Source organism: Muntiacus reevesi, chromosome 2 (genome assembly GCF_963930625.1).
Source record: "Muntiacus reevesi chromosome 2, mMunRee1.1, whole genome shotgun sequence".
Classification (NCBI taxonomy): domain Eukaryota; kingdom Metazoa; phylum Chordata; class Mammalia; order Artiodactyla; family Cervidae; genus Muntiacus; species Muntiacus reevesi.
In genome coordinates, this window is record NC_089250.1 from 195,649,626 (window position 1) to 195,674,139 (window position 24,514).

Consider the following 24,514-nt stretch of genomic DNA (forward strand, 5'->3'; position numbering starts at 1 on the left):
AAGCATTGTGGGGCTTCTCTGGTAGCTCAGATGTTAAAGAATTCACCTGCAATGCAGGAGACCTCGGTTCAACTCCTGGGTCAGGAGGATCCCCTAGAGGAGCGCGTGGCAACTCACTCCAGTATTCTTGTCTGGAATATCCCCATGGACAGAGAAGCCTGGCGGGCTACAGGTCATGGGGTCACAAAGAATCAGACACAACTGAACGACTAAACAGCACAGCAGGCTTTATTTCTTTAAACAAACAATACACCTGATTTGATTCCTTCTATCTCATGTTGTAAATCTTTTGATATCACCTATCTCTCCTCCTTTTTGGGCAGGTTTGATAAAGATGGTATCTGTTACTCCTTTTATCCTGATTAATTTGGAAATTCTGCATTTTCATATTCTCCACATTCATCTTATCATCATAGCATTCTTAGTTCTATTTGTCCTGTTTTATGTTCTATTTCTCCTGGTTTATGACAGGTTGTCATCAAGCAGAAAAATAACAGTACAAACCAACGAGGACCTACTGTATAACACATGGAACACTACTCAGTATTCTGTGATCATCTATATTAGAAAAGAATCTAAAAGAGAATGAACATATATACATGTAATAACTGAATCACATTGCTGTACATCTGAAACTAACACAACTTTGTAAAGCAACTATACTCCCACAACATTTAAAAAAAAAAGAATCAGTTTTCTTCAACTAGGATTAAAATAAGTTTCCTAAAAAAAAAAAAAACAGTTCAAGGTGGTAGATGAGAAGGGAAGATACCATCTCTTTTCCCAGCTCCAGTTCACCAGTTTTAAGCTTGGAGCTAAAGTGATCAACCTCAGGAAGTGGTTCTTCAAAAAGCTCTTGAAAACTACCCAGGGGAAGGTAGGACAGCCTGGCCCCCACTAGCTCCTCTGCAGGCTGCAGCCTCAGCTCCCACTGAGAGAAACCCAAGCAGCACTCACCCGGAGCTCATAGCGCAGGCTGCTGTGCTTCAGGTCCGCCATGCTGCAGTTGGTGATACAGAAGTCCCAGCCTGCAAAGATCTTGTTGCAGTAACTCTGGAAATGCTCCTCACTCCGGATCAGGTTGATTTTGAACCCTTCCACTGACCTGACCCCAAAACATGATTATCCATTTTATAAGAACAACAAGACACAGGCCTGTGGATTGGCTTCGTCTCAAATTAAAAGGATATACACTTGACTGCATCTTCCACTGATTTTGACATGCATGGCCCAGCTTTGGACCATTCTAAATATGTAGCAGACAACCAGGTATCTCATTGTTGAAAATTGGTCCCTTTATCCATTCAATGACCTTTTTCCACAGCTGGAATGTAATCCGAACTCAACACACCCTAGAGTCCTACATCATCCTGCATGGTACCATCTTTCCTCCCAGAGAGCCACTCTGCTGTAATGACAATAGCTTTTTTTCTTTTCCATAAACACCCAAACCTCTCCTGCAGCCTCAGGGCCTTTGCACTTGCAGTTCTCTCTGCCCTCCCCTCTTCCCATGGCTGCCTTCTTCTTATCCCCTGGGGTTTCACTCAAGTATCCCTTCCTTCCATAGATTCCCCTGCTATGCCATCTAAAGCTGTGGTTTCCTACTTCAAGTCAGTCTCTTTACTTTCCCTGACAGCAATAACCTAATCTACAATCATGTTATTTAATGTGTTCACTGTTTGTAAGTCCTTATCCTGACTAAAATTTAAATTCCTTGATGACAAGTATCCTGGCTGTCTTGCTACCTCTATATCCAGAAGACCTGGATATAAATATAGCCACTATCCATCTGATGAATAAATACATGAGTAAATGACTTAAACAGTAAAATAACCAAATATTTAGTGAGCACCTGCTTAAGTCAGACACAACTCTGTTGCATAAGTTCATAATCAATACTCATTCAAATGCTTTTCTGGAAAACATACTCTGGCACTTGAATAGCAATAAAAACATCAAACACCACACACTCTGTAGACACACACTCTGTAGACAAACCAGGGTATTTTTAGGATTTGCTACTGAACTGTGAACATAAATAGAAATGGAAGGAATTATAGCAATCAGTCATTCTGCCAAAGGTTCATAGCAAGGCATCTATGTCAGAACCAGCTGGGCTACTTTTCCAAAATGTAGACTCCCAGGTGATTCCATATCCTGAGATTTTTAATTTAGTAGGTCTCATGAGGGAGGGGGGTGCGTCCAGAAATATGCTATTTATAAAGCTCCATGGTGATCCTGAGGTCCCACTCCAACTGAATGGTCTGATTTAGACCAAACCTACATTTTACAGATGAGAAAACTAAGATCTAGAGAAGGGAAAAGTTATTTCCTAGGTCCAGAGGGCTAGAGGCAGAACTGGGGCTAGTTCAGTGGTAATGATGATGGTGATAATGATTTTAAGGCCCAGTGCTAAGTCCTTTACCTGCCCTGTTTCAGTTAATCCTCCCAACAACCGTTCTAGGTGTGTACATTTCACAGATGAAGAAAATGAGGTCCAAAAAAAATAAATAAATAAATAAAATAAAAATAAATAAAAAAAAAAAAAGAAAAGAAAATGAGGTCCAAAGAGGTGGAGTGACATTTGAACCTTGGTCTCTGGACCCCCAAATCCACCCTCTTTGCTACCCTATAGCACTTCCTCCTCCTTGGGGAGGCCGCTCCCCCTTACATCACAGGCACCCTCTCTGCAGGCTTTACCATGAAACAATCAAGGCCGTTAGGTGAAAGAGCTCAATCAAGACCCGCAGGTGGATTCACTGTTCAGCTAATAAAGCTTCTTCTTCAGGGCCCCTTCCAAGGCCCTGGAAGTGCCTCAAGCAATGTGTTCATGAGGTCTTGTTTTTATTTTTTATAATATGCAAAAGATATTTCCATGCCCTTTGTCTTACAGAGGTCCCCTCCATACTGTCTACACAGAAGGTCCATAAAACTTGGATCTGCCCCTACCATGAGCACAAACAGCCAAGTCAGAGTCCCAGTCAACCAACATCTCTTTACCAGGCATCTTTCTGCCCTCAAGATGAGCAGAATGACTGCTCCTTCTCGTCAATACGCTATCTGTCTGGTGGGGAATAGACACACATCACTTCACTTTCATCTCATAGATTCTGACTCAAGACACAAGTGCCTAGCTGGGCTCTGGCGTTCTCCCTGTGGTGGTGAACCCTGGTCTCCATGGAGGACAAACTAAGCCTATAACACCCTGGTCTCTTTTACATCTATAATAAGGAGCTTCACGGCCCCATGGCTTATAGCACTGCCTGGCTCTTATAGGGACAATGAAGTGGGTAAGAGAGGTGTTCATCCAAGCTTCCCACTTGGGTGGGAGACAGTAAGCTGTCCCATCAGGAATGTGTGGTTCTCCTTCCACTCATAGTACAAGTGCTGGGAAGTGGCTGCCAGCCAAGAACAACATTTCTCAGCCTCCCCTGCAGTGAGCTGTGGTCATGTGACTAAGCTATACTGATGGAGTGTGAGTGAAGTCCATCACTCTCAGGCTGAGCCCAGAAACACCTTCCGTGTAATTCTCCTCCAAGGTCGTTTTCCCTTCCAGCCCTCAAGAGGAACAGCAAAGCCACACATGCAGATGATGGCTAAGCTTCAGCCTGAGCTCTGGCAGGACTGAGAAGGAGTCTTCTACACTAACCTGTGCCCACTAAGAACTTTATGTGAAGAAGTTCACATATAACTTTCATCGTGTTGGGCCACTGTACTTTTGGGGACAGTTGTTTGTTAAAGTAACTTAAAATAATTAATAGTCCTCATTTTTTCTTGGAATTGACATCTCCCACTAAAATATCTGTCCACCATGGGAAATGCCACATTCTCATATGACCCTAACCCACTGGCCACAACTGAAGGGTCAGGATTGGGTTCCTGAATGAAGCAGAGCCATTGAGTTCCTTCAAAGGATTTCTGAGCTTGTGACCCTGGGACTCCATACAAGGAAGCTGCCACCAGCAGAATCAGAGATGCAGGAGCCCGTGCTTTGGGTTGTTTTGAATCCATTCTTACATCCTTGTCCTTCCTGTAATCTGGAGTTTCCTCTCTTCCTTGGTTCTCTCAGCCACTCAATTCCCCTATATCCCAGTTAGTCAGAGTTGGGATTCTGCCACTTGCAACCCAATAGAGACCTGTTAGCATACACACCAGATCAAAGATAATGCTGGGGGAATGTGTTCAATAGTGATTGACTGAAAACTCCAAGCCGCTACTCCAGGTCCCAAATGCTGCCTCCATTTCCTCCAGGTCTCCATAGTCTCCAGCACACTCACAAATCTTTTTTCCATAAAGCCCACCCTTGGATTCTTCTCATCCTTTGGGCAATGGCTCCCAGAGTCCACAGACCCCCAAGAGACTCCAACCATCAAGAGTAATTCAAAGAGAACACAATGACAAGATAAACTGTACCTTTTCACTATCCAAACAAGGCTCAGAGCCAGGTAGGCAATTGTGCTTAACAGATAAGCCAGGGGCAGATCATAGATGAAATTCTGGAATTTCACCCCATCAATGGTGTAATGTCCATAAAAGAGGTAGGTATCCTCCAGGAAACCCTGAAATAAAGCCAAGGGCAGGAGGTCAGACTGGCGAACCGACTGCAGGAAGCCAGGAAACCGGTCTCCACCTCAAGGAATTCACATTCCAGTGTCATGGTTCATCCCTGAATTCCCAGAGACTGGAAAAATTCCAGATCTGCAGCAACACGGATACAACTAGAGATTATCAAACTAAGTGAAGTCAGAAAGTCAAATACTATATGATATCACTTATATGTGGGAGTCTAAAATATGACACAAATAGAAACAGAATCATGAATACAGAGAACAAATTGGTAGTCAAAGATGAGGATACTGGGAGTCAGCATATGTAAGCTTTTATATAAATAATGGATAAACAAGCTCTGTGCTGTACAGTAGGAGTATATTGTAAAAAAAAAATAATGTACTGGACTTCCCTGGTGGTCCAGTTCTTAAGACTCCACACTTTCAACACAGGAGGCATGGGTTCAATCCCTGGTCAGGGAACTAAGATCTCACAAGCCATACAATGTGATAAAAAAGATATATATACACATATAAACAAATATACATATACCTGAATCACTTTGCTGCACAGCAGTAATTAACAACATTGTAAATCAACTAATATTTCAATTTTTAAAAGTTAATTAAAAAATTTAGACCAATTAAAAAAAATTCCAGAGATATATAGATGCTCAATTAGGGTTTGGGAAATAAAGCACAGATAAAGTCTGAGGTTTAAAAATACATAGGGGTACAATCTAAAAATGAAATTAAGGAAACAATCCCATATGCAATAACAGCAAAAATAACAACATACTTAGGAACAGATTTAACAAATCAAGTATAAATCTTATATTCTTTTTTTTCAAATCTTATATTCTTAAAACCATAAAATATTGTTTTTAAAAATTAAACAAGAACTAAGTAAATGGGAAAACATCCCCTGTTCACGGATCATGAGATCCATGGCAACACTCCCCAAACTGGTCTACAGAATCAACACATCGCTATCAGAATCCCAGCTGGCTTCTATGAGAAACTGCTAAGATAATCCTAAAATTCATATAGAATTGCAAGGGTCTCAGAATAGCCAAAATACTCTTGAATAAGAAGAAGTTTTAAGACTAACATATCCCAATTTCAAAACTTACAAGAAAACAACACTAACCAAAACAACGTGATACTAGAGTAAGAATAGATGTATAGGTAAATGGAATAGAATTGAGTCCAAAAATGAAACCCATACACCCATGGTCAACTGATTTTTGAAAAGGGGAGAAAAGAAACAGTGCTGAGACAACTGGACGTGCACGCATGCTCGGTTGCTCGGTCGTGTCCAACTCTTTGTGATCTACCAGGTTCCTCTCTGGATAGCCACAGGCAAAAAATAAAATAAAGCTGAGCCCCTACCTTACCCTATATATAAATTTTAACCTGAAATAGACCAAAGGCCGAAATGTAAAACTAAAGCTATAAAACTCTTAGAAGAGGATAGAGAGTTAAATCCACATGACTTTGAATCTGGCAATGGATTATTAGATTTGACACCAAAAGCACAAGCAATAACAGAAAAAAGAAACTGGACTTCATAAAAAATAAAACTTTTATGCTTCTAAGGACACTCTCAAGAAAGTGAGAAGACAATCCAGAGAAGGGGAGAAAATATTTATAAATCATATACATGATAAAGAATTTGTATCTGTAATATTTGGAGAAGGAAATGGCAACCTACTCCAGTATTCTTGCCTGGAAAATTCTATGGACAGAGGAGCCTGGAGGGCTACAGTCCATGGGGTCGCAAAGAATCGGCCATGATTGAGGGAGCATAGCACATCTAGAATATTGAAAAAAACCTCTTATAACTCAACAATAAAAACAGAGATAATCCAACTAAAACTAAAAAGAGAATCCCAACAGACATTTAGTCTAAGAAGATACACAAAAGACCAATCAGCACAGGAAAAGATGATCAACATTATTCATTAGAGAAATGCAAATCAAACCACAAAGAAATTCCACCGCACACAAACTAGGGTGACGATAATCAAAAGGCCAGGTAACAGCGAGTGCTGGCAAGGATGTCGTAGACACATCAGAAGACTTATTCAGTGCTAGTGAGGATGTAAAGCATATAGCCACTGTGGAAAAGTTTGGCAGTCCCTCAAAAAGTTAAACATCTGAGCCAGTGATTTCCACTCCTCAAAGAAGTGAAAAGATATGTCCACACAAAATCTCAAACATGGATATTTTTAGCATCATTATTCATAATAGACAAAAGGTGAAAACCACCCAAATGTCCATCATGACCGTATAAACAAAATGTAGTATTTCCACACAACGTAATCTTACTTGGCCACAGCAAGGAATCACAGACTGACAGATGCTCCAACATGCATGAACCTTAAAAATTTGCTAAGAAGCTAGAGACAAAAGATCTTGTGTTATATGATTCCACTTATAGGAAATGTCATGACTAAGCATTTCATACAGACAGAAAGTAGATTAACGGTTGCTTAGCATTGATTAGCAGAATTGGTAGGTGATAACGGGTACAGGTTTCTTTCTGAGGTGATAAAAATATTCTAAAACTGATTGTGGTAATTGCTGCGTAACTCTATGAATATACTAAAACTACTGAATTGTATGCTTTAAATGGGTGAATTGTATGATATGTGACTTGTACCTCAATAAAGCTATTATCAGAGAAAAATAAAACATAACAACGCCCCCCTCCAAGCCCAAAGGAACCCTATGTGAAAATACAGCAGAGAAAAGTCCATGACTCTTACGGTGGGAATAAATGAGCTCACCTCAGACTCCTCCTTGAATAGCAAGGACAGAACATTCTAGGCGAGTGAAGAAGGCAACATACAGAGAACAGAAATAGTATACGTAGCAACTAGATGTTCACTGCAGTATTGTTTAGAAAGGGGACAATGGAAATAATCAACGTTCATCGAGTTTGGGGACTGGCTAGATCATGAAAAATCCATATTGTAGAATATTAAGAAGCTCATAAAAGTGCCTAAGAAAGGTCAAGAAAGCGATGAACCATGATGTGAAGGGATTGGTAGTCTCTGGGAAGAAGTGATTTTATTTTTCACTCATTAAGTCTTATATTTCTCATGAAAACCATGTATTTTTATATTGAATAGCTAAGTAAATTTTTAATAGGAAAATAAAAGATGTAGAAACACAAGACTCCATCTTTTCTTTTAACTCTGGGGCACAAAGGCCATAAAAACTTGCCCAACTACACAAACCCTGTCTTTATTGCCCCGGGTCATTATCAGGGCTGTCATCAATCAAGTAACATAACAGGACAAAGGTCCACTGGGCCCGGAAAAGAACTTCTCTGGTGTGATCACGAGCTTGGCTCAACTGTTTTCAGCAAAGACAAGCCACTTCTTAATCTCTGTGGCCAGCTCCCTCCTGGGCCTATTTAAATTTAAATTTACATGTGACATGATAAAGGTTATTAGCTAAAACTACTGTAGTCATCATATTATAATATATAAGTGTATCATGAGGTTGTACATCCTCAAATGTATACACTATATGTCAATCAGATCTCAATTAAAAAAAAACACACACACAAAAGATAGAAGAATGCTACTTACTAGCTATGTTGAAAACTGTGTTTTTTTAGTGACTAAATGTGACATGCATACTCTACATTAGTGAAGATTTTAAAAACACAGGACAAAAGATGGTTGTCAAAGTGCTACATGCTCAATATGTTCAGAATACTTTTAGTTTAGTCAATGCATGGGAGGTCCATTCTGTAATGTGTGCAGAAAAGTTTTTAAAAGCCAGTGTAAGAGAAGTTTGTAAGACTGCTACAGCCTTGCAACACACATGAAGAAATGAATCCTGGTATCTCCATGAGTGGACGTGACAGTCATTTTGTAATACATACAGAAATGTTCAAAAACACGTGTAAGAAATATGTTAAAGTAGCATTTGTTTACTACATAGAAAATCCTGTAGTGTGAGTGCATGGTCTGCTCATTCCATAAACATGAACAGAAGTGTTTAAAAACATAGGAAAACTACGTGTAAGTCTGCTACTTGCTTGCATAGATGAGAACAGTGACATTACAGGGAATGTGCATGATGGCCATTCTGTAATGTGTGCAGAATGCTTTTTAAAACACCTATTGAAAACAAATAAATTGAAATTGAAACAAACAATAAAATTAAATTAAAATTCAATTTCTTGGTCACAGTAGCCACGAAACTCAAGTACTTAAGAGTTCGTGGCTCTCGAATTTCACAGCACAGATTCAGAACATTCTCATCACTACAGAAACCTCATTCTTTGGAGCAGGGCTATTTTTTTTATCATGTGCAATTTACTGAACATTTATGATCAAGTGCATCTAAGTCTCCTATAAAATCTTTTCTGTAATGAAGATGATCATGGTGCGTGGAGCTCCACAAGGAGAAACGTCTTGTGGGATATGACCAAATGAGATGGGGCTAACCGCAGTTCTGGGATGTGACCTCACCAGCATTTATCTCAGGTGAGTCACTGACTTGCCTCTCTCTTTGTAGAGTTTGTGAGCTTCAGTTTTCCAATTTGCATGGTGGACATTTTAACACCCACCTGACAATTCCTCTCAGTTGTTTTAAGGAGAACATGAAAGCAGAGATGTAAGAACCACTTTTTCGAAACAACGCAGTGGGCAAATTCGAAGCTTTCTATTTGTCAATTCGGAAATGTTTGATGACATGGCATTTTAATCTCAGTAACTTTCCTAAAGATATTTTAACATAGTTGTGTTTTCCATGGGGTCACAAAATGAGTCAGACACGACTTAGTGACTAAACAACAATTTTTAAAAACAGGTAAAGGAGTGGTTCTCAATCTGGGGCAATTCTGTCCCCCAGGAAATATCTGGCAACGTCTGGAGACATGCTTGGTTGTCACAGTTGTGGGGCTGCTACTGGCACGAGTGGAGGGAAGGCAGGATGCTATAAATGTCCCAGAGGGCATAGGACAGGCCTGTGATACAGGAGTATCAGGTCCAAGGTGGAGAAACCCTAATATAGAAGGCAGAGACAGCCACTTTTCATGGGCACTCTTACCTGCTGAAAAAAGTGGGATTAAAAAAATGAAAGCACACACAAAAAATCATTTTTTGGAGTAAAGAATAAAAAAAAAAGAAAACCTTTGGAAATATCATAGGAAGGATGACATTAATTCCATTTCAGAGCATCAGAGTTAACATGGGATTAATAGCCTTTCAGGGCTTCCCTAGTAGTTCAGATGGTAAAGAATCTGCCTGCTATGCAGGAGACCTGGATTTGATCCCCGGATTGGGAAGATTCCCTGGAGGAGGGCATGGCAACCCACTCCAGGATTCTTGCCTGGAGAATCCCATGGACAGAGGAGCCTGGTGGGCTACAGTGCATGGGGTCACAAAGAGTCAGACACAACTGAGTGACTAAGCACACAGCACAATAGTCTTTTAAGAGATTTCATGGAACATAGGTGTGTGCACAGTTGTGTGTGTGTGTGCATGTATGGGTGTTGTGTATGTGTGCACCACACATGCTTGTGTGTCTAATTTCTGGGGAGAAGAGTCATAGCTTTCATCCAGGTCATCTAGGACTACAAAATGTTAAGGTTTTTCAATGTTAGAGAAGTTAAATAGCTTCTATCTGGGTTTATATTCACTGAAGCTTCTGTCTATGGGGGACCTCAGATTTTGTCACAGGTCAATAAGAAGGTGGCAGGCATTAGGCAAAAGGCAAGGGCTGAAAGTGACAAGGCACTTTTCCTGTGTATCTAAGCAGGGGTGGATGAACATCATCCTTGCCGACAAGGTCACTGCAAATACTGTTTTTATAACCAGTACTTGTGTCAACACTCATGTTTGACTCTCAACTGCAGACATTCAGGAACCTATTTCAGTACTGCGGATCCAAATCCAGAATTATGTTAAATACTTACAGTGCCAGAAAGTAAGTCTATGATATAACTGTAAAAGTAAATGAGTCCAGAACTACTTATTGGATACACCGTGCATTGAATATCTGTAAAAAACAAAAACAAGAACATCAGTGGAAACAGCTTCAGTCTGTAGAGCCTCATCGTAATTTGTGTATCTATGCATGTATATGTACTCATGTACAGTTATGTATGGCTGTGCTTATGAATCTATTTGCAACCCAAACCCCAGTGCACCACGTACAGTACCATTTTCCCCTTTCACTATTCTAAGTTATCTAGGGATACACATTTTTCTATACATTTTGTATAAGGGTCTACTACAGTACAAGTTTTCTGACTATATTGGTATTTTGTTTTGGAGTTCATGTTTGCACATGTTTTAGAAGATGTGGCTGATGTAATTATTATTGCATTTTAAGCATATCCAATTTTAAAAGATCTCTGCATGTGTGTAAATTAACAAGCAGTTTCACTCTTAAAAAACACATATTTACCTATGCAAAACTGATCAAGAAATTTTTTGAACACCAATTTCAGTGACGTTATGTTGTGCTTGATCAACTAATTCACTTGCTTTGTCTCAGTCAGCTATTGCTGTGTAATAAGTAGCCCCAAGTCTCAATGACTTAACCTCCAAACATTTATTTTCTCCTTCATAGTCTGCAGTTGGAGAACATGCAGCTCATTCAGGATAAGCCAGAAGGGATACCAGGCTCCCAGTTAGGCAGAGGTCTTCTCTGTATGACTCCACTCAGGGGACAGACTGGAGATGCAAAGGCTCTCTGGGGGATGCTCTCCTCATGACCCTTCTTATAAGGCAGGTCAACCACATAAAGCCATTTCAAGCTAAAATTCCACTGGACAAAACAAGTCACATAGCCAAGTGCAATATCAACGGGGTCAGAAAGTATTCTCAGCCCACAGTGGGAGGCTCTGCAAGTCACAATTACAGGGAAATGACAAACTGGGGGAAATAATCCAATCTACTACCCCTTCTCTGGGCCTCAGTTTCCCCTTTGTTAAAATAAGAGAATTGAACCAGTTTCTCCAAGGCCAGTCCCAGCTTTTCTATTTTATAATTCTAACGTGAATGTTTACTTATTCATTCAACAAACGTTTCTTAGTCACCAGGCATCAGGCAGATGTTGGAGATAAACTGATAAGTAAGTAGTATGTTACTGCCTTTGAAAAGCTTACCATCTAGTGGTAGAAAAGACAAGGTGGAGTCAGGTATATGTAAGGTGCTCAAATGGTTTATGAACACAGCGCTAGAGGTAAAGAGGAGGGAGATAGTCACTCTGTCTGGGAGCAGAGTCAGGAAGGTGGAATGAGATGGCTGCTTCTCTGCTCGTCACCCTGTCCTCAAGCCTAGACATCAGCAAACTATGGCCCTAGGGCCAAATTTGGCCAGCTGCCTCTTTTCGTCAGTAGCGCATTATCAGAACACAGTCAAGCTCAATCAGGACATGCGTCCATGCTCACTTTTGTACCATCACGGCAGCACTGAATAGTTAACAGAGACCGTATGGCCTACCAAGCCTAAAATCCTGACTATCTGGCCCTTCCCAGAAGTGTGCCCACCAGTCACGCCAGGCTTCTCATGTCTCCAATACGCTGAGTTATCCTCATCTCTGAACCTTTGCAGATGCTGTTCATCTGCATGAAGATGCTTCCCCAAGTTCTCCAATGGCAGCCTTCTCCTTGTCCTGCTGGGCTCACCTGTCTTCACAGAGGGCTCAGGGGACCGCTGAGCACCAGTGTCCTGGTGTCCGACCTCTCAGCACCTTCCCCTCCCCACAGGCAAATTCGTCCTTCATACACCTCTTCATGCGATCCCTTCCTAACCCCCATCCTTTGCTAGAGGACACTACCATGGACTCAGGTGTGGTAGCTGCTGCCAGGACCTGACTCAGAGGCTGGCACACAGCAGGTACTCAATAAACACTTGCTGAAAGCATGAAAAAGGGAAGGAAGGTAAGGAAAGGAAGAGAGGGACTTCTGATCCTTTCCTGAAGGGACAAAGTCTAGTAGGTAAGTTAAGGAAAAAAAAAAGCATGCATGGGAGGAGGATGTAGTCAAAGGAGATAATGAGAAAGCAGAGACTCATGGCGTCCACGCTCAGAGTCCAGCTCCATTTCCTCCAAGAGGGTGGCCTCCCTCTGCCCAAGGCTCTGCTCACAGCTAACGGGACCATTGAACAGGCAGTGGTGCCCAGTGAGACAGAATGGTCTTCAGTTCTTCTAGAAAGAAATAATACCAAAAAAAAAAAAAAAAGGCTGCCATTTATTGAGCACTTTCCATGGACAAAGCACTGTATTATCTTACTTAATACTCATTTAAAAATTATGAGTATTGCTTAAATAATTACTTATACTTAAAAATTTTTCCATATTAAATAATATACTTTATATTATTGTTTTTAATTATTTACAATCTAAATAGTAAACATTTTTTAATGACCCAAGTATTAAATAGTGTAGTATTATCTGAATAATGAAACAACTGCCTCACTATTTATATTATCACTTTCTACAAATAAGGAAAATGAGGCTCAGACAGTCTAACCAACTAGCGGAGCTGGCCCTTGAAACTGAACCCAGGGTCTTCCCACAGCAGCAGGTGATATTTATCTGTGAAATGCACATATAGGAAATGAGAATTCAGCATCAGCATCGGGTATACAGTAGGCACTCAAAGAGTCAAGATTTCCATGTTATTCTCGTTTGATTTTTTAAGTGTAATAGAATTAAAACAAAAACAAATGTGATGAAGAGGACTGCTGAGGGCCACAGAAGTGACTATAGAGGGAGTTCTTCTGGGGAAGGAGTCATGTGATAGAAGCAAAAAATGTTGAGCATTCAGTAAGAAAACACAGGCCCGTCACTGCCAAAGAGTCTGGCAAATCACTAGTGTTTAATGAATGCCAGCCTGAGCATCACCATTATGGGAAATAAAAGCCTTGATATAAAAGCCTGAAATAAAGTCACTGGAGTAGATTGTATTCTGTTTACAATCTACTGTTTATTCCACTTTCTACCCCTCACTGCTTCTCCCAAACGCCCTGCTGAATCCAGGAGTGGCGAGTGACTGGCACTGGCTAATAAGATGCGGTAAAAAGGACGCGTGTCATCTCCAGCAGAAGCATTAGGAGCCAGCACATGATTGCCACAGCTCTTTTTTCTCTGGACATCGTGACTGTCAGTGGTCCAAAGAGAGGCTGCTCCATCAGCTTGGGCTCCAGAGAGAAGATGTGGAACAAAGGCACCACCAAACAATGGTGGACACATAGTGTGAATAAGAAAGAAACTTTGTGGTTATTAGACACTGTGCTATGGGGTCATCTGTTTCTGCAAACAGCCTAGTCGATCCTAATACAGTCACCCAAGACTTAGATTATAAAGACCGCTAGAGCAAGAAGGTACACGATGAAAAGAACACTCGTCATGGCAAGCCAGGCCTCTTCCACTCACCCACGTCTTTAGATGGAATGAGAATAAAGCTGCTGTTGGTGATCTTGTATCTGGTGAGCAAGACTGGGAGCAAAACCACCATAAAGATGATCAGAAATATCACCAAATTCAGCAACACCAGAAATCGTAAGAAGGAGAAGTAGGACTGAATCCCAGTGCCGAATTTCCCTGGAAAAAAGAAATTCAGAAATCACTGACCAGGAGTATTGACCCAGTAACCACTGCAGGTTCACTTAGCCACGGAGGACTGAACTGAGATTGGAGGATCTTGGTGGGGGAAGGAAGAATCACTCTATTTTCTCCATTGTTGGCTTCAAAGCTCTATTTTCTAGTGATTTAAACTTTCACATGTAAATCTGCAATTAATTATAAATTAATAATTTGAAATGGTGTGAAGGAGGGGTCAATATTTACATTTTCTCATAGGAATATCTAACTCAGCATCATTTATTGAAAAGGTGACCTTTTCCTTAGTGAACTGCAAGAGTACGTTTGTAATTGACTATATACTTATGAAGGCTTCCCAAGTGTCTCAGTGATAAAGAATCCACCTGTCAAGCAGATGACATGGGTTTGATCCCTGGGTCAGGAAGATCCCCTGGAGAAGGAAATAGCAACCCACTCCAGTATTCCTGCCTGGGAAATCCATTGACAGAGGAGCCTGGTGGGTTACAGTAATGCGGTTGCTAAAGAGTCAGACATGAATTAATGACTAAACAACAACAAATATATTCATGGACCTATTTCTAAATTCTCTCTTCTGTTCAGTTGGTCTGTTTGTCTATCCTAGGGCCAACACCAGACTGCCTCATCACTGCAGACTTAAAATAATATTTGATATATGGTGCTCTAAGTCTTAAAGCTCTCTTCTTCCTCAGGCATCCTTGGTTCTCTGCATTTCTATATAAATATTAAAATCAGCATATTTGTTTTCACACATACACACATACATATGTGTGCAAAATGTGCTGGGATTCTGACTGAGATTACATGGAATATATAGGTCAGTTTGAGAACAAGTGACATCTTTATAATATTGAACCTTTGAGCCATGAACCTATATATATATGGGTTAATTTCTCTCAACAACATTTTATAGTTTTCTGTGCACAATCATTTCACACAGTTCTTTAGATGTATTCCTAGGTATAATGATACTATTGTGTAACTTATTTTTTAAATGTGTGTTGCTGGTATATAGGGAAGTCCTGGTGGCCCAGTGGTAAAGAATCCACCTGTAATGCAGGAGATGCAGGTTCTATCCTTGGGTTGGGAAGATCCTCTGGAGGAGGAGACAGCAACCCACTCCAGTATTCTTGCCTGGAGAATCCCATGGACAGAGGAGCCTGGTGGGCTACAGTCCATGGGGTCACGAAGAGTGGGACATGACTCAGTGACCAAGCACACATGCTGGTATATAGAAATACAATTAGTTTTATATACGCTGTTACAACTAGCAACGTTGCTAAATTCACATCAGTGCTAATAATGTGTCTTTAGTTTTCTACAAATAAATTATGTCATCTGGAAAAAAAAAAAAGACACCTTAATTCTCCCTTTCTGGTCATTGTGCCTTTTTTCTTTTTTCCCCAATCATTGTACACTGGCTAGGACTTCCGAGATGATGATGAATAGAATCTGTGATAATTAGCAGCCTGTTCCTCATTCTCAATCTTAAGAGAAAAGCTTTCAATATTTCACCATTCATAGTTCAGCTGGTAAAGAATCCACCCGCAATGTAGGAGACCCTGGTTCAATTCCTGGGTCAGGAAGATCCTCTGGCAAACGGATAGGCTACCCATTCCAGTATTCTTGGACTTTCCTTGTGGCTCAGCTGGTAAAGAATCCACCTGCAGTGCGGGAGACCTGGGTTCGATCCCTGGATTGGGAAGATCCCCTGGAGAAGGGAAAGGCTACCCACTCCAGTATTCTGGCCTGAAGAATTCTATGGACTGTATAGTCCATGGGGTTGCAAAGAGTCGGACATGACTGAGCAACTTTCATGTTCACTTCATTTCACCATTATATATGATGAACATCTCCTGAAAGGTGGCCTCTTAACAGGACAGGAAGCTGGGCATGGTGGCTAAAATCTTGGGCTCTGAAGCTTCATTGCCTGGGCTCAAATTCTGGGTTTGCTTTATCTTAGAGAATGAACTAGGGCAAGTATTTTAACCTGAGACATACAAATGATAAATGCCAACAGTACTTTTTAATTAAGGTATATACATTATTTTTTAGATACAGTGCTATTGTACCATAACAGACTACAGTATAGTGTAGTCACAACTTTTCTATGCACTGGGAAACCGACAAATTGTGTGACTCACTTTATCATGACATTCACTTTATCGAGGTCGTCTGGAACCAAACCCACAGTATCTCCTAGGTCTGCTCAGTCGTGTCCGATTCTTTGTGACCCCATGGACTGGAGCCCACCAGGTTTCTCTGTCCATGGGATTCTCCAGGCAAGAATGCTGGAGTGTGTTGCCATTTCCTTCTCCAGGGATCTTCCTGACCCAGGGATCAAACCTGGGTCTCCTGCACTGCAGGCAGATTCTTCACCAACTTAGTTACTGGCAAAGCCTGGTCTGTCTGTACCTCATCCCAATTCTCACCATTATGTGGAAGTAAGGGGGTTCAGGGCCATGGCTGCCTCTGCAGTCGGATAAGTCCTATTGAACCCCGCTTGCAGTAATACTCTTAAATGCACAAAATACAAACGGTTATTTGTCCATATGATATCACAATATTACAAACTAAATTGGGGACAGATTAATACATGAATATCTTCATTAGTATTCAAAAACGAGACCTAGCGGCAGATGCAATCACTGCTGTAATTTCAAAGTCATGATGAGCACACGTGCTATTCCGGGACAACTACAACATGTGGAAGGGACGGGAAGACAACTTGTGATTTTCCCGGTGATGAAGACACAGGCTCTATTAACCCTAACTGTGGTGCGCTGCTCGCATACACCATGGAAGGAAAGACGTCATTTCAGCTGGAGGTGGGTGAGAACAAAGCTGTACTTTCTCCCAGGGCAGGAGACTTCTGCAGAGGAGCATGGGCAGCGTGGGGTGCGGTACCTTCTATGCTGCGAATGTCCTCCCGCCACAGCTCCAGGTGGGTCGTCATCTCTCGAGCCTTCTCTATGAACCTCTTCCAAGACTTGCTGCTATACCGTTTCCACTGGTCCCATTCAGACAGGTACTTCATTTGGGTTTCCTGAATGTCCCTGCATTAATAAACAAGCATGACAGTGGCAGGGTCCCCAACCTCATCACCAGATAAAGCCCCAGCCGAGAGGATGTGGAAAACCTGGAGCCCTCATACACTGCTGGTGGGAATGCAGAACAGTGTGACCAGAAGGCAAAAGTTTGGCAGTTCCTCAAAAAGTTAAACAAAGAATTGCCATATGACCCAGCAATTCCACTTCCAGGTAGATAACCCAGAAAAACTGAAAACAGGTCTCAAACAAAAACTTGTACATAAATACTCAGTGCAGCACTAATCACAGTAGCCAAAAGATGCTAACAACCCACATCTCTATGAAAGGAAAAATGAACAAACAAACTGATATAGCCACACAATAGAATATTATTCAGCCATAAAAAGGAAGTACCGATACATGCTACAACTTCGATGAACCTTAAAAGCATGCAGCTAAGTGAAAGAAGTCAGACACAAAAGGTCATGTATTCCACTTACATGAAATATCCAGAATGGCAAATCTACAGAGATAGAGAGTAGAATAATGGTTGGCAGGGGCCAGGGGTTAGGGGGAACAGAGTGACTGCAGAAAGCAATGCGGCTTTGGAGGTTGTAGAGCCATAAGACAGAAAGAGCCCGGGTCTCTGAGTGACTGCAAAGTCCCTCCCTTGACCTCAGCCCAGGACTTTCATGTGAGCAAGAAATACATTTCTAATACACTGAGATTTTATGTGTGTGTCACAGCAGCTTAGCTTATCCCAAGTAATAAACTTAATTATGTGAACTCATCAGGAAATGCATCCTATGCCTAAAAAGCCCCTTTCTTCCAAAACATACATCATATGCCCTTCAGATGGCTACTGGACAAACCTTAGTCTCCGCTTCTCAGAAATGTTCAGTGCATATTTTCGAATGGATTGGTTATCAAGGTCTTCAGTGATTTCTCCGTCCAACTGGAAATTGTAAGAGTCTGTTGGCCTCAGCAAAGTGCCATTTTGCTTGTCCCAGGAAAGGATGGTTGTCCTCTTACGAGCAATGGACCGGTAACTTGGCAATTCTTGAAGGAAATTCACAGGTGGAGAAGAAAAGCAACTGGAGTCCAAAGAGAGGCTCTCTGGGTAAGAAAGAAGAAAACCATCATTCACCCCAGTGAACCTGGGAGCCAAAAACCAAAACTTACATAGGACACTCGGATCTCATAGACCCTAACTAAACCTCACAGACAGTCAGGAGCACTGACCAAAGGACTTCTTAATTATTTTATTTACCAGGATGGTACTCAAGCTCAGGACAATAAGATCATCTGCAAAAGGGTTCACTTTAAGCAAACGTGATTGCAAACACGCTTTACGTTACATGATATTTGCATTCTAGTGTTTGGTTGCAGCCACTTGCTAAGTGTGAGGTTTGGAGTAATCCAACCTGCTTTTCATTTGTCAAATGGGATGCATAGTGATAACAACATCATCGTCAACAGCAACAACAATAATAATAGGGTGTATGGAGCATTTCCTATGCACCAGGCATTGTGTTAAAGAGATTCACGCACACTCAGGGGATGTGGGCTAGCCTTATGATCTGCCTGGACCAACAGAACGCAACAGAAGTGATGCTGTGCCAGTTCCAAGTCCAGCCTCAGGAGGCTGCTCTCTGGACCAGCTGCTGCTTTGTGAACAAGCCAGAGCTAACCTGCTGGAGGAGGAGACCAGGCAGAGAGGGGATGATTGCCTCAGGCCAGCCTACAGCCTACAGTTGCTCAACTGACCAAGGATCCCTCACACGTAGGGAGGCAGGTACTATTATCATCCCCATCTTACAGATGAGAAAATAAAGTCACTCATGCTTCCCCCAACCCCTTGCTTAAGCCCTCAAAGCCCTGCACGATCTGACTCCTGCCTGCCTGTCCAGCTCCTTAGGCCCTCTGCCCTCCAAACTATATTTCTTAGGATCCTGCATATACTAAAATGGGCCTGATCCCTCCTCCTCAGGCCCTTTTCACAATGCTGTTCCCTCTGCCTGGATGGAATCTGCTCCACCTCTTAGCTCCTACTTGAAAGTCTCTTCCTCGAGGAAACCACCCCTGCCTCACTGTACTACTACTGTTACATATTTTCCCATACACAGTAAGCCCTTGACAGCACTTACCACAATCTATAACCTTATATTTCTATGGCTATGTGAGCACGTCCATCTTGCCCCATGGACTCTTAAGTTCTTGGAGGGCAGGGACTGTGAGGATTTCCTCACCATTGCAACCCAGGACCCAGCATAGTAGTTCAATAAAATACTTGGCTCAGAGTAGTTCACAAACACTCACTGATGGATGGATGAGAGGATGACATCTGTGCTTTGTCTGTGCTTAGAAAGCGTGTTGGTGGGGAGGGGGGCTGCAAACAGAGCCAGGTCTGCCTACTCAAGACTCTCTGTTCACGCCGCTCCATCAAGCCACGGCTGGAGGCCAAGATTCGCTGCGCCCTGTATAGCAGTCCACGGAGTGAGAGCTTTCCTTTTGGAGGTGAGGAAGGAATGCCACCATCAGGGTGGATTTCATGCCTGATCTGATCCTAACTGGGGAAGACCATCCTGCATGGAGACAGGACACAGAAAGAGGAGGTAGGAGGATGCTGTAAGAATAAGCAATTCCCCCGACAGGCAGCAAAGCTTCCTTGGATTTGAATCCAGGCTCTGTCAATTACCAGCTGCGTCTCTGGGAAAGTTACTTAAAACTCTCTGAGCTTCAGATGCCTCACCTCAAAAATGAACTCATTCACCAAGTATACCTATCATGCATCAGATGTGGAGCCAGGGATACCGAAGTGAACACGGTAAACATCTGACTCACACAGCACTTATGTCCTAAGGAGGGGGCAGAGCAAGATCAGACAACACACATGCAATAAATGAGCCAGCTCACTCACTCAGTCGTGTCTGACTCTTTGCAACCCCGTGGACTGTAGCCCGCCAGGCCCCTCTGTCCATGGGATTTCCCAGGCAAGAATACTGGAGTGGGTAGTCATTTCCTCCTCCAGGGGATCTTCCTGACTCAGGGATGGAACCCGCATCTCTTGTGCTTCCTACATTGGCAGGCGGGTTCTTTACCACTAGTGCCAGCTGGGAAGCCCATGCCAGGAAGTAATGAGTGTTAAAAAAAAAAAAAAAAAAAGAGGCAGGTAAGGGCACAGAGGTAACAGGCAGGGTACATTGTTTTTGATAAGATGGAGTCAGGTACGGCTTCTCTACTAAGGCAGCATTTAAGCTGAGGCTAAATGGAGGGGTGGTATGTGTACCCTGTGGATACTGGGTGAAGGGAATTCTGAGAGAGGGAATCAAGTGCAAAGGCCCTGCGGCAAGGGTGTGCGCGGTGTGTTTGAAGAAGAGGACAGAGGCCTGGGTGGCTGGGGAAGAGTGAATGAATGGGAGCGTCACAGGATCTCTTGTTGGTGGCCCCCAAAGAGCCACACCAGCCCTCTGGGGTCCCCTCCCCTTGAACCTGGGCTGGATCTGTGACTTGCTTTCACCAAAAGCTACAACAGAGGTGACACTCTGTCAGTTCCAGACTCAAGCCTGAAAAGACCTGGAAGCTTCTACCTTTCCCTGCTGGCTCAGATGGTAAAGAATCTGCCTGCAATGCAGGAGACTCTGTTCGATCCTTGGATCAGGAAGATCCCCTGGAGAAGGGGATGGCTCCCCACTCCAGTGTTCTTGCCTGGAGAATCCCAAGGACAGAGGAGCCTGGTGGGCTATAGACCATGGGGTCACAAAGAGCTGGCCGTGACTGAGCGGCTAACATTTTCACGTGTGCTGTTGGGAGCCTGGGGCTGCTGAGTGAGAAGTTCACCTGTGCTGCGGTCACAACCACGTGGAGAGAAAGAAGCCACAAGCCTCCAAGGAGGACGACCAAGGCACTGGGTGACAGCAAGAACCAAGGTCCTGGCTTATGAACCCCGTGAGCCGGGGTCCCCAGCCCTCCGGGTCATCCCCGCCATGGGCAGGAAAAGGCCACTGGATGCTCAGACCCAGCAGACATGACACACAGCTGAGCAAACTGTCTCCTCTGTAGCCTGTTCAGTTCCGGATGCACAGGATCAGCAGAAACATTACAGTGGCTTAAGCTATCACGTGTGGAGCAATCTATTAAGCAACAATAGCGAGGCTGGGACAGAAAGAGTAGAAAGCAGGGGTCAGAGGTGGCCGGGCCAGACTAGGTCAGACTCCGTGGGCTGAGCTATGACCTTTCGATGTGGCAGATGGGCAGTCACCCAGGGTTCTGGGCCAAAGCATGTTGTGATCTGACCACATTTCAAAGGGGCACTCTGTAGGCTTCGGGGCTAAGGACGAGACCCATCACAGGCGCGCCAGGCTATGAGAATCAAAGGCGATAGATAGACAGATAGAATCACTGAGCACAGTCCAGCACGCAGCAGGCTCCGTAAATGTACTTATAGATAACAGGGCCCTGGGAGGGGGGGACCGGCCAAGGCCTTGATCCAAGCTGGAGTCTGATGGGGCAGAGCTGCAGTCGTCACCTCTCTGATGGGCATGTTCACACAGTAGAGCCGCTGACTCACTGATGACGACACACAGACACGTGTCTGGAGCCCTGCCAGCCGCCAAGGATAAGCCTGCGCATCCCACTCAACCTTTCACTCCCAGGCCCCCGCACTCCCTGAGGGTATGACAGACTTCCATAAACTTCCATTGGTAATGTGATCCCTAAGCAAACATGAGGGGCGGGGTGGGAGTGGGCTGAAGGCTATGGAGTCCAAGCCCAGCTGGAGGCTGCCTCTCCCTCTGGCCAGCAACAAAGGGCCGTTATTAACCAGAACAGAGGCCTTTGCATCTGGAGGGGCATATTCACTGAATATTCAGTGATCACGAGGTCAGGGACCCAGGGCTGGAGCTGGAAGCTGGCACCCCAGGGGAGACAAAGACCATCTCTAGATCACTTGTTTCTCCACTCAGGAACGGGGGATATAATACCATGATCTCATCAACGTGATCATGAGGACAAATTGGCCAGCAGTGTAAATAATACTGGCTCGGAATATTTGCACTATTTGAAGTATACAATATGCATCACCACACTCAATTCTCTGAGCTACTCTTTGAACAGAACGGTCCCATTTTACAGATGAAGAAACTGAGGCTCAGAAGGCTCAGTGTTTTGCCACACACACAGCTAGAAGTGCTGAAACTAGGAACCTATCGCGTGGCAAAGCTATAGGGTTTACTACAATTTGAAAATACTTCATAGACACTACAATGTCATACAAATTAACTATTGGATTATTCTTGCATCCACACCGCAGGAAGGATACGTCCTGTCCACATTTCCCAACAACAGTCTCTTGTGGAAAATTCTATTTTCAAAACAGCCAGCGGTTCCCTGGTGGTCCTCAGAGTAGGACTCCAAGCTTCTACTGCAGGGGCACAGGTTTGACCCCTGGATAGGGAACTAAGATCCCACATGCCACAATGTGACCCTCCCCTTCAAAAAAGTCCAAAATGGCCATCATTGACGAGGAATGCTTTTTTCTTTTCAGACATCCCTGGAAGTTCTCCATCTTCAAGTGAAAAAAAAAATTTCACAATCTTTGGACACAGGCATCATTTTTATAGCTGATCTACCCCCAATCCTGTGCATCTAGGACCACACACCTTCTACAGCATGATGTCACTGAATTTCTCATGCTAGCCTGGGGGAGGTACCCTGGCTTTCAACAGGGAACCTGAGGCCCAGAGAGATGGCAGCTTGCCCAAGGCTCTGATGCCAAGACAGACTCCTGGTCCTACCGCTTCTTAGAAAGGCAGGTGGCATCACCTCTCCAAGCCTTGGTTTTCTCATCCTGGGAGGACAAGAATGTCTCATTAATGTCAGATGTTCTCTTGAGCTGATCGTTTAAGCCTGTGCTGTGTGGGCTCCTTGATGACCATTTGCCTGGGAGGCGGGGGCATGTCTCAGATACTGGGGTGCTCCCATCTAGGAAGGTCTAGAATCTGTTGGCCACTGGAGCCAGATTTCAGCATGTAGGTGGGTTACTTAGGTGAAAGGATGGCCAGATAATTACAGGAGATACGGAGGCAGGGGCAGGTATAACAATGCTGTCCTTCCAGGTTAAGAACGAAGTTAGTCTCTCTGAAGCTTAGAGCAGTGTCGTACTCACAGAAAGCCCTGCATCTGAAGAATGAATGAGTGGGCAGAGGCAGGCACATCTAGAGAGCATCTTAAGGTCCCAACTTCCCTGCCAGCTCTTTCCACAGGACACCAACTCCTACCAAAGGGCACCAACCTTCCCAGAACGTGGGCACAGGCCAAATGGCACTAGTCCACCACCACCTCCCTCACGAGCTCGCCAAAAACCTAGCCCGACTGGATGGGCGCCGGCTTCCCTTCAGGGTTTTTCTCCCCTCCCACGGAATCATGGGAACTCTGGGGGAGAAGGGACCTTCTGGGTTACCTGGTCCAGGCAACCCGTCAGTTGCCATGGGAATCAGTTCTGTTTGATACCTTGTATGGGGACCCTCTCTGGGTGGGACCCTGGGATGGGGCCCGGGGCTCTGGAGACAATGAAGATTTGCAGACTTGCTTCCTGCCTTGAAGAGCGTTCCCTCCCTCCTCCAACCAGCACGTGTCTCCTCAGTGCCCAGCCTACTGCATCCCTGTCATTATCCCATCCTCCTCCCGAAGGGTTTACCTGCATACTCTCTGACCCTTTCCCTCCACCATTAGACTGTGACCTCCACGAGGAAAGGGACCTCATCTCTCTCCTTCACCACTGAGTCCACAGGTTCTAGCACAAAGCCTGCCTCATAGCAGATGCTTAATAAAAATCTGCTAAATTAATGAACGCAAGCATCAATTGTGAATAAATGAATTTGGTGCTGAGGATACACGCAACACTGGCTGACCCACAGGCAGATCAAAGTAAATATTTAGCACACCACCAACACAGGGGCACCAAAATTGAGAAAAAGATCTAAGGAATTTAAGCATTTAATATTATTTTCTTTAGAGATGATTTTTTTTTCACAACTGAAAAAGCTAGCAAAAAGTATTGAGATGTTGACCACACACCACCGGCTGCTGCTGTTTAGTCACTAAGTTGTGTCTGACTCTGCAATGCCGTGGACTGTGTAACCCGCCCGGCTCCTCTGTCCATGAGATTTCCCAGGCAAGAATACTGGAGTGGGTTACCCAGTGATCGAAACTGCGTCTCCTGTATTGGCAGGCAGATTCTTTACCACTGAGCCTCCTGGGGAGCCCCTGACCATATGTTACATCCTTTTCTATTTCAGGTACTTTACATAAGCCAGCCCTATTAGGCACGTGCGTATACAC

The 24,514-nt window shown here is 43.6% G+C and overlaps 1 protein-coding gene across 2 annotated transcripts in view; it reads right to left on the bottom strand.

Annotated features, from left to right (window-relative positions):
• Window positions 1-24,514, bottom strand: part of TMC7 (transmembrane channel like 7) — a 53,321-nt gene that overhangs the window by 18,436 nt on the left and 10,371 nt on the right. For both annotated transcript variants that reach the window (XM_065920308.1, XM_065920307.1), the window contains exons 2-7: window positions 18,046-18,289; window positions 17,052-17,200; window positions 13,959-14,126; window positions 10,489-10,571; window positions 4,414-4,559; window positions 958-1,105 (exon numbers count right to left, since the gene is read on the bottom strand). In XM_065920308.1, the coding sequence (XP_065776380.1) occupies window positions 958-1,105; window positions 4,414-4,559; window positions 10,489-10,571; window positions 13,959-14,126; window positions 17,052-17,200; window positions 18,046-18,289 (938 nt within the window). The remainder of the gene's footprint in view (window positions 1-957; window positions 1,106-4,413; window positions 4,560-10,488; window positions 10,572-13,958; window positions 14,127-17,051; window positions 17,201-18,045; window positions 18,290-24,514) is intronic.